This window comes from Pungitius pungitius, chromosome 5, assembly GCF_949316345.1.
Source record: "Pungitius pungitius chromosome 5, fPunPun2.1, whole genome shotgun sequence".
NCBI lineage: Eukaryota > Metazoa > Chordata > Actinopteri > Perciformes > Gasterosteidae > Pungitius > Pungitius pungitius.
In genome coordinates this window covers 18,529,826-18,543,345 of record NC_084904.1, presented here as the reverse complement: position 1 = coordinate 18,543,345, position 13,520 = coordinate 18,529,826, and the positions used below count along the sequence as shown (strand labels likewise).

The window sequence follows — 13,520 nt, the reverse complement described above, 5'->3', positions numbered from 1 at the left end:
ATCGTATCTCATTTAAAAGAAGACCTGTGGGCAGAAGGCGCAGGTTTACACAGACTTTAACTGAGCCAGGATTTCTTACACGAAGTAAATCATGCCCAGGGCTTTACGTCAATATATTCATCAATCGGTCCGTCCATCTAATGTCACTATCGATTCAGCCACATACACACAGTATACATATATATTGATATATATCCCTCTGTCTCTATTTATTTATCCACATATCCGAATTAATGTCTCGCTATCCAAGTATCCATAACAGTATCTTACCACCCATCCATCTATCCATCCATCCATTTGCCCTCAACAACAGAAGTTGTTTATTTATGCTCCTGGCCTCCCATGGAGAAACATTCAAAACAAATAGCCTTGGGTTAATCCACCAACTGCTTTATCCAGTTAGAAGCCCGCTGACGCCTTCGCGCGTAATTCAATGACTCCGGTGTAAATGAGACTATCCGGTGGCCAGCGCAGTGTGGCTCCCACAAAAGTCAGCTTTGGTTGGCGCACATTAAAAGCTGAACCTCGATAAGCTGAAAGCCAACAAGGCGATGGTGTGGATGCGCAACGGCGGAGAGGTCAAGTCCAGCTCGGCTCCTGAAGTGCCACGCGTGTTAATGACCTGTGTTTACTGACTGCGCCGAAGGCTTGGCTCGGTCTGTGTGCAGCAAGCTATATATATATATATATAGATGCACCCGACCCCTATTTAACCTATATTTTTTCAAATAAAGTAATAAAATAATTCCTACTTGATTGAATTTATTTCATCCATATGTTCATATCTGCATGAATTGGATGAATATTCGTATTTATGTGTGTTGACCAACTCGGAAAAGGCCCGCCACATTGATGCTGAATGAGCTACGGGCATTTACTTCCCTTCCGCTTGGTTATTTCCAAACACGGTTTAGAAGAAATCCACATTTCCAGAGTGAACTCTTGCGTAAAAGACTCGCTCTGCACTCCCCGGTGTACCTCGGGCTGGGAGCAGCTCTGCGCGCGCGCGCTTCCGACAGTTAAAATATGCAAATGCGTACGGGCCCATGGGTTACTGGAGGAGCAGCGCACTTTGAATCCGGACAATGTTATATTAAAATGACTGACACGATGTCTTATTGAAATAAAACATCCAGCGCCTGACGCCTTTTCCCCCCCCTTTGCCAGTGCACAGGGGGAGGCGTGGATCTTGCTCACTTTTTGACTTTCTCGTAGCAGTAGTCGCTTCTCCTCGATGCAAGACTCAGATGACACCACCCCGCCACGAACCGGAGGAGAAAGAGGGGAGAAGGAGAGTAGAGGGGGTGGGGGGGGGGTAAAAGCTCTCTCGCGCAATTCCTCGAGGATGAACTATGATTTGGCGTCGGGACGTGTTTGGGGCTTCATCGGCGAGCAGTTCGCACCTTCACAATAGCCGAAGGGTAACGCCGTGAAGACACTGTACCGCAGACTGTGGCACCAACCCAGCGCCGGTGGCGGATTGCGAAAGCGACGCTTTGGGCGCATGTTCCTCTCCGTGGTGCGGAGCCTTCCCCTGCTTTCTGCGCAGCTGGAAAGCGGAGGAGGGAGGACTTTTCGCGAGTCGATACCTCGCTTATGGACGACGGCGGTCCCCTCTCTCCAAAGGCCAATGCTTTCAGTATTGCCTCTCTGATTTCGATCGCGGAGCAAGCAGGAAACGCGGCGTCTGACAAACACGGCACCGGCCTGGACAAGCCAGACCTGCGCAACCACTGCTCCTTCGACATGCACTACAGCACTGTCACCCGGGAAATGGAAGGTAAATCCCTCCGTTGATTGCCTGTAGAGTTGCACTAGCACGCAGTGTACACGTCTCTGAAATCTGTTTTTAAAAAACGCATATCTTAGCGCTGCTTTACATTGGTGGATGAAATGATTGTAAAAAAGAAAAAGAAAAAAAAACGACACAGTTGGCCAACAATAAAAAAAATGGAGGCAAATGAAATCATAATCACCATCAGGAAGAAATCTGATGAGAAGTCTGAAAGGATACAACGTTTCCTATTTAAAAAAAAAACCCAGACACGAAAAGTCGTGTACAGGATTACATTTATTGAAAACAAATCCAAGAGAAGGAGGGTTTACGAGGGCACCCTGTGCGTAATGGCAGAAGCGGACCATAATAAGAATATCCAGGTCGGAGAGGAGGTGTATAATCCATTCCATTGATCGATCTATCCAATGGCGAGGAAGCAACAGTCAACCTGCTGCTTGTTTGTTTGTTCATGCAAATCAAGTTGTGTTTACATTGTAACTCGTTTACACTCCACTCCGGCCGGCCAGATCCTCTATTGTTTGCAAACGGGGGGTGATGTGGGCGATACCCTTATCCAAAAGTTAAATGGGTGCCGGAAAGCCCATTAAAAAGGGGCGCACTTCTCTGTCAATCAGCCTCGTCCCAGGGCGAGGAAAAGGGCACATTACCTGCAGTTCCTTATCTAAATAGAAATAAGAACCGGTTTTATCGCAAAGGGGAGGCCCCTTGCGTCAGATAAGAGAGGAGACAGGCTTGCAGTGTAACACACTGCAGCAGCGCACAGCAGAGGCCGCTCCGAGCGCAACCGAGCCAAAGCGAAAACGCACTCACTCGCTCACACGCACGCGAAGCTTGTTCGCGAGCAGTTGTCGCGATTCTACGCGAGCGTTTGCAGCTTGGAGACCTTCAGTAACGCGCTTGCCGTTTCGAGATCAGGGCAGACTATGTAGCACGCTGGCAGTGGATCCGAACTCAGGGATTATCGAGCAGCTCCAGGCGGACACTTTTGAACCGTTTGTGCGCGCGCGACACCTTCACCTGGAGATCACCGAATCCCGCCGCGGCGTTTTGCTCCCCCGTGTTCTGATCGACCTTAAAAGTGCACGGGCACATCTAGTAAATCCAGTTTTTTTGGGATGATTTCAGCCATATCCAGCCCGTGGCTGACTCAGCTGTCCCATTTTTGCGATGTTGCAGCCTTCACGACGAGCAGCCTGAACAGCCTCAACACGCCGGGGGGCTACCACCTCTCCCCGTCCCCCGGGGACCCCTACAGCCAACATGAGCCCCACTTCGAGCCCTGCCCGGCCGCGCAGCACAACTACAACTACCCGGGATCTAACCCGGGCCAGGCCCCGTCGAGCGACGGCGGGACTCCCAACTGCTCGTCGTCGTCCGCCAACTCCACGCCGAACGGCAAAACTATAGTGAAGAAGAATCCCAAGGTGGCCAACATTAACGTCCAGCTGGAGATGAAGGCTTTGTGGGACGAGTTCAATCAGCTGGGCACGGAGATGATCGTGACCAAGGCGGGCAGGTGAGCACCAACAAGCAACACGGCGAAAAGAGGGTTTATGGGCATCCGGGTAGACGGGATAGACACAGAAAGGGGAGCTTTATTGTAACACACCATGTAAAAGGTGTATGTGCTCCCGACTTGCAGATATGCAATAATCATATGTTCAATTTAGCTTGGGTGCATTCTCTAAACGCAAAGGAAAATTACCAATGCATCCAAATGAGGATAAAGGAGTTTCATAAATATATAACACGGTTCTTTTTCTTTCGGAGTTCATACTTTAGCATTTTTATCCCCATTTGTTGTTTAACTGTTTTATTGCGGTTGTTTTTTTCTTGATTTAATCTCCATATTTAAGGCCCAGGCCACTACAACTTTATTACATTATACGAGTAAACAGAAATCCACATTTTGTACACTATACTAAATAGGTATTTATACACCGGATTAATTAACTGAATGAACGGTTTGGCATCAATAGGTAAAATTGGTTTAAAGCAGTGCACGTGAGCAGGACTGCTGCTGGGGATCTTTAAAGACGAGGTCAAGCACACGAAGGCTTGCATGTGTGCTGTTATAAGTGTGTGAATCAGCTGTAAACACCATGCTGATGTGCAGTTTAATAAGAGCAACCGGCTAACTCCGCTGCTCTTCTTCACCGTCAGTCTCGATTTTGTCGCTTGTTAAATGGAACATTGTGGCCTTTTTATTTAGTAGTGACCGTTTTACCGTATCCCCATTATAGGAGTATCTGGGTGCTTCCCTCCCTATGTCCCTCAGTACAACTAAACATATATATCCATTAATAGATTGCACAGATACACGCAAATTAATTCATTAGATTATGAGCACTTAAAGACATCCGATGTTCAATTTTTGCCTTCTAATTTACTGGTTTTAGAAAGAGGGAAAATCCGAATGGTTGGTTAGGTCGCGTGCTTATAATCAAAACAATTTGCTTTGACCTCTGACACCTGTGGAAAGCCCATCGAATGTAACCCTATTAGAATAATGTCATTTTCAAGCAGTTATGTCTTCCTGCGTTTTACCCAATAATCTTTGACTATATCGAGACACAATTGTTTTAATCCTACTGGTGAGGACCGGACCCCCCCCCCCCCTCTCCCCCCTCGGTCTAACAAGAGAAAGGAGATCTGCAGCGGGGCACTTTAGAAGCTCCTTCAGCCTCACCAAGCCACGACACTGACGTTAATGGAGCGTCGACTTTAAGATCCCTTTCACTGACTTTGCGTATTACTCAATTTACCACCGACCGATGTTCTTGGATCTGACCGACAAAGTAACCCGGATGAGGATGAATCCAAAAGACGAGTGATCAATCATGAATAGATGGAATTACTTCGAATTTGATCTTGTATTTTTTTCTATGGAAATGTTTTCAGGACATTTTCATTTCCCTCCCTGATCAAAATCGAAGTTTCTAAACTCGCCTCGACGTCATTGCCACACCTCGTATTCCCAAAATAACGCCCATGCGCGCGTGTAAGTGTTTCCACTATGTCTAGGACGTGTGTATTGGCCTCCGCGTGTCTGGAAGTCGTCAAAACAGCAGGAGAGAAGTTAAAGCGTCTTGTGAGAATTCATAAAAATTGGAGGAGAGAAGGGAAACAAACCAAATTGTGATGAGGAGGGGGGGAGCTTTAGCGCGAGCTGGATGACTTTATGTCTCTTCATTGCCTCCAGCTCGGGACAAATTAAGCTGCGCTAAAAGGCCCGCAGCGGCTTTTCTCCCCGCAAACATGCTTGGAAACATTTTATGAATAATACTTCTTTGGCAACATCATTTGTTGGCTCCTCTTTCGAATAGTTGTTCCCCAGCATTCCCTCTCACACAAATACATACACGCTTATTTTTACGGTAACAAACAAAACAAAAAAAACACGCAGCAATAGCAACTAGTTAAAGCCTATTTATTTTTATTTTTTTGTGTTTTTTCTTAACCAGGAGAATGTTTCCAACTTTTCAAGTGAAAATATTCGGGATGGATCCCATGGCTGACTACATGCTCCTGATGGACTTCCTGCCTGTAGACGACAAACGTTACAGGTAACTTTCTGGATAATCAAACGCGCACATTTGACGCTTAGTAAAAAATAAAAAAAACGTGGAGGCAACACGCAATTTTTTATTTTTTTTTAAATTTAAAGAAGTAAAATATACATGCATAAATAAGTAGTAGCCTCAGATCAATCACTAGTTTTCAGTTCAGACATATTCATGACTGAATTATGCTGCCATTGGACATGCACGGTCATATGCTTTCCCCTCATTATTTGATGCGTGAGGTGATTTTTATTGTAAAAAATAAAATCAGGGAGTTCGAACCTTTTTTTTTCTTCCCTAATTAACTTTCTTTCCTATCAGGTATGCCTTCCACAGCTCATCGTGGCTGGTCGCCGGTAAGGCTGACCCCGCCACACCGGGCAGGGTCCACTACCACCCGGACTCTCCGGCCAAAGGCGCGCAGTGGATGAAGCAGATTGTCTCTTTCGATAAACTGAAACTCACCAACAATCTGCTGGATGACAACGGACACGTGAGTACACAGAAACTACAAAAACAATATTACAATATGTGGGAAAGTATAAACTAATGACCATAGACCAAACACTAAATAATGATTGTACAGCGCTTTGACTGAATTTTGGATGAAAGCCGCATTGCGTGTTACGTCAAAAAACACAGCTGGGACTACCTGAAACTCATCATTTACAGTCCAAACATTATCATTGGATAAACTGCATAAGTATTCGCCCTCATATGACGGATTCAAGCACTTTGAGAGTTAAAAACTTTGATTTTTATTTTCCCCACTCGTCGGATTTCGCCGGTAGCCTATTTTCTGCCCACAAAGATGGCACCGCGCATCGGGGCTTACTCCAAAAATAACGGCAAGGAAAGTGGAACATTTCACCACTGGAGAAATGTTTGAGCCCTTCACGCCTCGGCCACGTGTTTCTGTCATTGCATTAGTTGTAGTTAATGACCAAGAAAACGAGAGATCTTAGAGGTATATTTCTAGAAAAAATTGAAAAGGTTGAAACCACGTGGGGATGAGGGTAAATAGAGATTGTGTGACTTTAAATGAGAATTGTGCAGCGGATGCATGTTTTTTTACATGTAAATATTATGTAATGATATTTCTAATCGTCTGCACAATACACATTAGCAAGTAAGTTCTGCATTTAAGGCCATTTACCAAATTCCTGGAGAACATATTCATCTTTATTAAATCAGATCATCGTTAAGGTTTAAAGTGGCTCGGTTGTTGTTAACGCTAGAATACATTTTTTTGACTTTATCTCACGATACATTTGTTCAATCTTAAACATGTTCATTATAACCCCGAAACAAAACTGTCCCGGTGGAACATGCGTGACTATCGGAGCTGATGAATCCTCTGCTTTCCACAGATCATTCTAAACTCCATGCACCGCTACCAGCCCAGGTTCCACGTGGTCTACGTGGACCCCCGCAAGGACAGCGAGAAGTATGCCGAGGAGAATTACAAAACATTTGTGTTTGAGGAAACGCGCTTCACAGCGGTCACGGCGTACCAGAACCACCGGGTAAGAAGCGCTCGTGGACGCGCACGCGCGAGCCCCGCGTGGAAAGCAGCGATATGTAACGTGATTCCATAGATTGTGACATATATATATATATATAAAATATTACTTCAACTAAATTGTTATTATTATTAATAATAATAAAACATAGGCTGATTTGGGGTTCACTACATTGTGCAAAACATTGACAGTTAAACTGTTGGTCGCGTTTTGTGCGTAAATGTTGCGCTGCTCTCTTTCCGGCTCGGCGTCCCTTTAAACGGACACACGTTCAACCGTAATTCAGGACGACCCGTACAAAGAGACGTTAGAGATATTACAGATGTGCGCACGAGTCGGTGCGTCGTCGTTATGCACGATGGTCAGTTTGGGGACTGAAGTAGTTATCGCTGCTATAACACATGTATCCATGTTGGATGTTACGGAAAGGAACGTTCAGTTGTGTTCCCGTTAGAGCGGGCTATTAACGGCCTACACAACGTGACTCAATGGAGGGACACGACAGACATATACATTTCCATGAATTTAATTAAAAAAAATGTGTTAAATGATGACGATGATAAATGGAGCCTCTACATTGCTGCTGTATCTATATCGACATGATGCAGCTTGAAATGTTACATAAGAGGTCAGACATGCAGCTCACAATAGTAAAATGAGTAATAACCTGATAATGTCCCCCCCCCCTTAACTTGAAATATTTACTGCACATTTTTGCTTGACATTTTTTAAGACGGAATGGATTTTCCATCTAAAGTGTCAGTCCATCATGCCAGTCAATCCCTGCTGTAATTTGTAATGGAACTGAAATACAACGACCTGTGGAAATGGAAATGGCATTTGATGATGTGCTCTGGGTTTCAGATCACGCAGCTGAAGATAGCCAGCAATCCCTTTGCAAAGGGCTTCAGGGACTGCGATCCAGAGGACTGGTGAGCGTTCACACTCAAACAATGCAGTCACTGGCATGTTTCCACACGACATAAAAAAGCCTTTACGATGCGTGTCCTACCAGGTGCCATCGGAGTAGAGATTGCCTCAACAAAAAAACAAAAAAACACACACACAACGAGTTCCGTGAAGTTAAGAAATCACAGGTTACTGTTTGAATGTCGATCAACCATGGTTTCCTGTCACTGACTAATCGCAAAACACTCGGAACTGCAACAATAGAATAAAACCTAAACTATCTGGTCTGCAGGCTCAGTGCAAAGACGCATTGAAATGCAGATAATCCAGCTTGGTGAATGACTTTGTCCTTCTTCTTGAGCACATCCACTGAAGCCATTACGCTGAGGAATATGGGAGTTTCTGATTAACTGGGGAGCCCGAATGTGTTAATGCTTTTTACATGCAACGGTGTAAACTGTTAATATAACCCTATTTATCATGTTAATAGAAAATGTGTGTTTGACATCCATTAAGTGAGTATGTAACCGAATCCATTCTCCCTGCTCCAGGCCCAGGAATCACAGACCAGGCTCTCTGCCAATAATGAGTGCCTTTGCCAGAACGAGAAACCCAATGTCATCTCCTCCTCAGCAGAACGGCACAGAAAAAGGTCCGCAGCTCACTCTCTCTGTCCCATTTCTGCTATCAAACATGAGACAACGTAACCACATTCAGTTATTCAGCCTTTAGAGGAAATGTTTTATGTCACCGTCCAACTCATTTTCTGTTATATTGATCCGGCTATTAGGAAAAACACTTTTAACTAAACATAAAAATACCTGTCCTCCCATGTGGAAATAGTATGAATGTAGAATGACAGCTTGATTTTCTTAACATGAACCTATTTGTTCGATGAACGCATCAGAAGGAATTGAATGACCAAGTTCTATTTTAAGCTTCCTATTTGGAATGTAATACCTTAATACTGCCGACTTGTATCAGGGATCCAAACACTGCTAAGGCCTTGCACATGATAATAATAATGCACATTTGATTATACAATCAATTGCAGGTTGTGAAAAGATAATTTAATAGACAATGCAAATTTTACTGGCTCCAATCCCAAAAACCGGGGCATCAGTGTGAGCAGAGTGCAGAGCACAGAACTATATACACAACAGAGTGCATTGTGTCTTGCCCTGACTGTTCTCATGTCTCTCCCCCCCCCGCACAGAGGACAGTAGGCGGGAGTACGAGCGGGACCCCGGCGGCACGCCCATGCACGCCGACCCGGCTCACCAGCTGATGTCGCGGGTCCTCAGCCCCGCCTTGCCCGTCCCGGGAGGCCTCCACGGCGTCTCGCTCTCGAGCGGCCGACCGAGCCCGCCCCACGACCTCCGCCCCGACCCCCACGGCCTGCCTCCGGATACGCTGCACCACCACCCTTACAAGTACCCCACCACCTACGAACACTACCTGGGAGCCAAGACCAGGCCGTCACCCTACCCTTTGCCCAGCATCAGAGGACACACGTACCACCACCACATGAACCCGGCCACAGCCAACATGTACTCGGCCACCAGTGGCCCCTCTAACTATGACTACGGGCCCAGATAATGACTGCCGTCCGTCGGGGGGGAGGGGGGGGGGGGGGGGGGGCTAACGGCGCTCACTGCTGGAATGGAAACGGGCAGGAAAGGCAACACAGTCCTGTCAGTCGATGGCTTACGCAACCTGCCGGCTGCGTTCACGGGCTGAGACTATGCTGGATAAACCCTGCCGTATTTATTTAAAGGATTTTTTGTTGTTGTTTTTTGCGTGAAGCACGGGCACCTGCTTTGAGTCCTTGAAGAGGTCTCCTGTGACTTTCAAACCCAAAAGGCAAAAGTTCCCCCCCCCCCTCCACTCCCCGGGGGCAACGCTTATACCTGAGCGGTGTAGACATTGAGCAGGCTTGACAGAGGAGACAGGAGGGACCTCTCGCTAACAGACAATACTTTTGATCACAGACTGGAAGTGAATTCTTTCTTTTTTTTCTTCTCTTTTTGTGTTGGATGCACTTTTTTTGATTTGCCTTTGTTTTTATTGCTTTAAAAAAAAGCCATATGTTATATAGTTGATCTACCTTCTAGGTAGACGAGATGTTTGCATGTTGAGCTCATCAGAGGGGGTGTCGAACACACCCAAATGTTTTTGTTTGAGGAAGAAAAAAAAAAAAAGAAAAAAAAGAAAGAAACAAGACTTTGAAACGGTCGGAAAACCTTGAGCCGCTCTGAAAAGCTTGTACCACGGCACTGACTTGCAGCAATTCAAAGTAAATAAATGAAGCAGAATGTTCTGTATCTGTAACAAAAACATTAAATTCTTAAAGAAAACCGTCTTCGAGGAGAACTTCCATTCAAAGCTCTGGCTGGTGTCGCGCTGTTGAAGGGGGGAGGGTTACAAAAAGAAAAATAAGCTCACCTCGCTGATAGCATTGTTCTGGTTTCTGCAACTGGATTCGCGCTGTCGAGTTGGGTTTAGGTGTCTGTTGCTGCTGCAGGAATCAGAAGTCAGGACTCGGAGAGACAGTCGATAGAACCGACTTGTTCAAATGATGAAACACGCGACTGGTCCTCTGAAGAAAGAATACACACAGAGAAATTCACTCATTGACCCTACGTCCTACTTCTAGATTTGTGCAGAGTCTTCCCCTGATCAAATAATAGAATCTGCAGCCAGGGGTCACTTAAACGGTTAAGACTTAGGAAAACAATTCAGTAAAAATAAATAAATAAAATCAAGAAACCAGGGGATGTCATATGTATAATATTGTACAAATAATTTTATTGAAAATATATATCAGTAATTTATGTGTTCAACCACTAAAATTAAAATGAACACAAGTCCTGTCCTTGTTTTCATACAAGCTGAAAAATAACCACCTCTTCCATTTCCTCTCTCCACCGAAGGCCATCATTGGTCATATTTAATGGGACAGTTTGGTGATATTTTAAGAACGTCACCATCTCCTATCTGTGCAGACATTTCCATCTCCTGTTTGAAGTCCTATGAGGAATGCTTTGTTGTCAAGGTTAATCTCGTTGAGGGGGGGGGGGGCTGTTTGGGGATTTCTGCCTGTCACTATGCAAAAGGGAAACATACCCCGATGATTCATTTCAATAATGTATTTTGTCTCCTTGAACCCAGCTGCCTGTGAGTGGAGAGTAGGGAAAAGGAAGCCTGGGGCCGCCTGACCTCTGACTGTTTAATGGCTTGTAAAAGGTGTCAAAGGTTAAATAATGTTTCCACTCATTTAAAACGCAGACTAATTGGTCTTTTTTTATGGTTGCATGTTTGTTCCGGCGATGACTAAAGCATTTAATGTATATATATAACTGTTTTAGGATAGCTTGGAAGGCATTAGCTTCTAATGCTAATGGGACAATACGTAAACAATATAAACATATTAACAAGGTCAGCGGACAGTGTGTCGCCGTTTTGCCTTTACTTTTCAAAAGTCCACAGGGGTTCCAGATGGTGCCGTTTTTTCCTTCATTTTGTCCGCACGCAGTCCCCCGCTCAATGTCCCGTTTCCTGTCCCTGTCCAGTCGGCCCGGGAAGCCGCCTGGAGGGGCACCGACGCCGGCCTGCAGGTGCCGAGGAGCCGCCCGTCGGAAGCCCGGAAACAGCCCGAGAAGATACCGGGGGGGGGGGGGGGGGGGGGGGTTCTCCCTTAGCGGGAGGTATCACGCACGGAGAAGAAAAGGGTCAAAAGGCGACGTGCGGACTAATGATAGGCTTTGCAACACAGGCGGAAACCATCGATGCGGCCGCTTGTGCGCGTGCGCGCCAGGCCAACGGGACCATCGGTCGTATTTGTGAATCATTTGATTCAGCTGCTCCCGATCAATTGATTATTGTGAACCCATCGTTTCCACACATTTTCGGGATTCGGTCAAAAGGTATGTTTCTTAAAAAGCAAATGAATGAGTTGCTCACTGGGCATAGAACAGCCGCATCATGTGACTTCTGGGGCAAAAAAAAACAAGAAGCATAGTTTGCAGTGATTTAACATTAAGATGGGAGTGAAACTAGTAATACTGAGCACAAGAAAAATAAACCTAATGTACCAAAAGGAAGAATTAAGTATTTAAAAAAAGCATTTGTCACTGATTATAATGTAATATGTGTATGTTATATCATTACATCATAAACAGGGAGTCATTAAGCAGTTTTTCAGTGTCGATTTTTTTAAACTCCTAAGAAAAGTTGTATACTATAACAAACAAAATAAATGACAAAATATGCATCTGAATTGAAGTGTAAAGTACTATGATTGAGTATATTTAACGCAGCAAGCATCCGAGATTTAAATTTACGTACAGTACTTGAGAAAAATCCCCACTGCAATAAAGACACAGCCTTTTCATTTCCTCTCATCACCTGCACCATTAACGGTTGTCCAATAAAACCCCCATCCAGCAATGAAAACGTTCTTCATATGGCGCTTTCTTAATAAATGGTGTCCCTGGTGTAGCATGCATCGGTCCGGGGGGACTAGTAACTCTGCCCTGGACAGATGGAAGGGATCTGAAGGTAAGAGCCTTTAGACATACGTAACACAGGGGATTTTCCTGCGCCTATGAAGCTTTGTTTTACTGACTTTAGATATAGTTATATACAAATACTCGGATCCTTACAAACAAAAGTGTAGTGATTTCTTTCAAAATGGCGATGAGAGAAACTGCACCCGCTGGAGGAGGTCCAATGAATTGCAACCTCAATACCATTCGTTGTCAGTATGATGCCTGTTGGGGCAAATACTTCCAACATTACATTTCTCCACATGCACCGTAATAGGCCGTGGCATGCTTTCAACAGGCCTGGGCCGTGTTTGAGCGGAGTATTTCAATGTATCGTTCACTTAACACCAAGCAAAAGAGCCGCCTGTTACAGCCCGGCTACATTGATGTGCTCAAATGTCTCAGGCTCCACGAGAGATGATGCCAAGGACTCTGGAGTGAAGCACGAGGAGGCAGAGGATGGATGATAATGCGTACCTAAGGCATCGTTTGACACTCCGCTGCATCTGGAACATCTGCTGCGACAGGCCTACTGGGGTTTTTGATTCCTTTCGCTCCGTCCGTGTGTACATTAAAGCTGCTCGGCCTCGCCTGCCTGCAGTACGTGGGGACAGTTGTTCTACAAAAAGCCCGGTGAACCAATCAGAGTCCTACTCCGAGACAACAGAGCATGTGTTTCATATTTGGCCTAATGCAAAAGGTCCTACAGTTTATGGCGCGTATTGAGGTTTGCCGACAGACGTTTTATGCAGAACATCAAAACAAATCGGCACCACTGGGAAAGAGACTTTTTTTTAACGTTTGTACCAAGTCACACTTAAAAATAGATTAAACCCATTCATTCAGAATTTGCCTTTTTTTAATCAATTAGCTTTTCTAAATAACAAGTCAAGTGTTGGCTCGGGGGGGTTGGGGGGGCGACGGCGTCACGCACTCACCCACCCACCAACGCAACAAAAAGGATTACGTCCCGTCCCAAAGCCAGGCTGACCTCTGACCTTGAGGGCCAAAGGGAGACACACGTTAGGTGATAAGTGAAGCACGGGGGGGGGGGGGGGGGGGCTATTGTGCACACGGTCTCCCCCGTGCGTTTATTGACTTCCTAAATGAACCATTATGAAGTGATTTATGAGTTCCACCACCTCAGAAAGCACTCTTTAAGGCCCGCGTGTTGCTGTCG

At 45.4% G+C, this 13,520-nt stretch overlaps 1 protein-coding gene across 1 annotated transcript; it reads left to right on the top strand.

Annotated features, from left to right (window-relative positions):
* Positions 1–1,378: 1,378 nt before the first annotated feature.
* tbx1 (T-box transcription factor 1) lies at positions 1,379–9,395 on the top strand. The gene is made up of 8 exons (XM_037483663.2): positions 1,379–1,780; positions 2,975–3,314; positions 5,263–5,364; positions 5,683–5,854; positions 6,732–6,887; positions 7,749–7,816; positions 8,345–8,445; positions 9,010–9,395. Exons 1-8 carry the CDS (start codon positions 1,597–1,599, stop codon positions 9,390–9,392), a joined length of 1,506 nt encoding a protein of 501 aa, XP_037339560.1. The 5' UTR covers positions 1,379–1,596; the 3' UTR covers positions 9,393–9,395.
* The last annotated feature ends 4,125 nt before the right edge of the window (positions 9,396–13,520 follow it).

Excerpts from the sequence above, each read along its gene's own strand:
- tbx1 (XM_037483663.2), top strand. The coding sequence starts at position 1,597 with ATGGACGACGGCGGTCCCCTCTCTCCAAAGGCCAATGCTTTCAGTATT. Across the intron at positions 1,781-2,974 it reads TGTCACCCGGGAAATGGAAG|CCTTCACGACGAGCAGCCTG; the intron begins GTAAATCCCTCC and ends GCGATGTTGCAG. Across the intron at positions 5,365-5,682 it reads GTAGACGACAAACGTTACAG|GTATGCCTTCCACAGCTCAT; the intron begins GTAACTTTCTGG and ends CTTTCCTATCAG.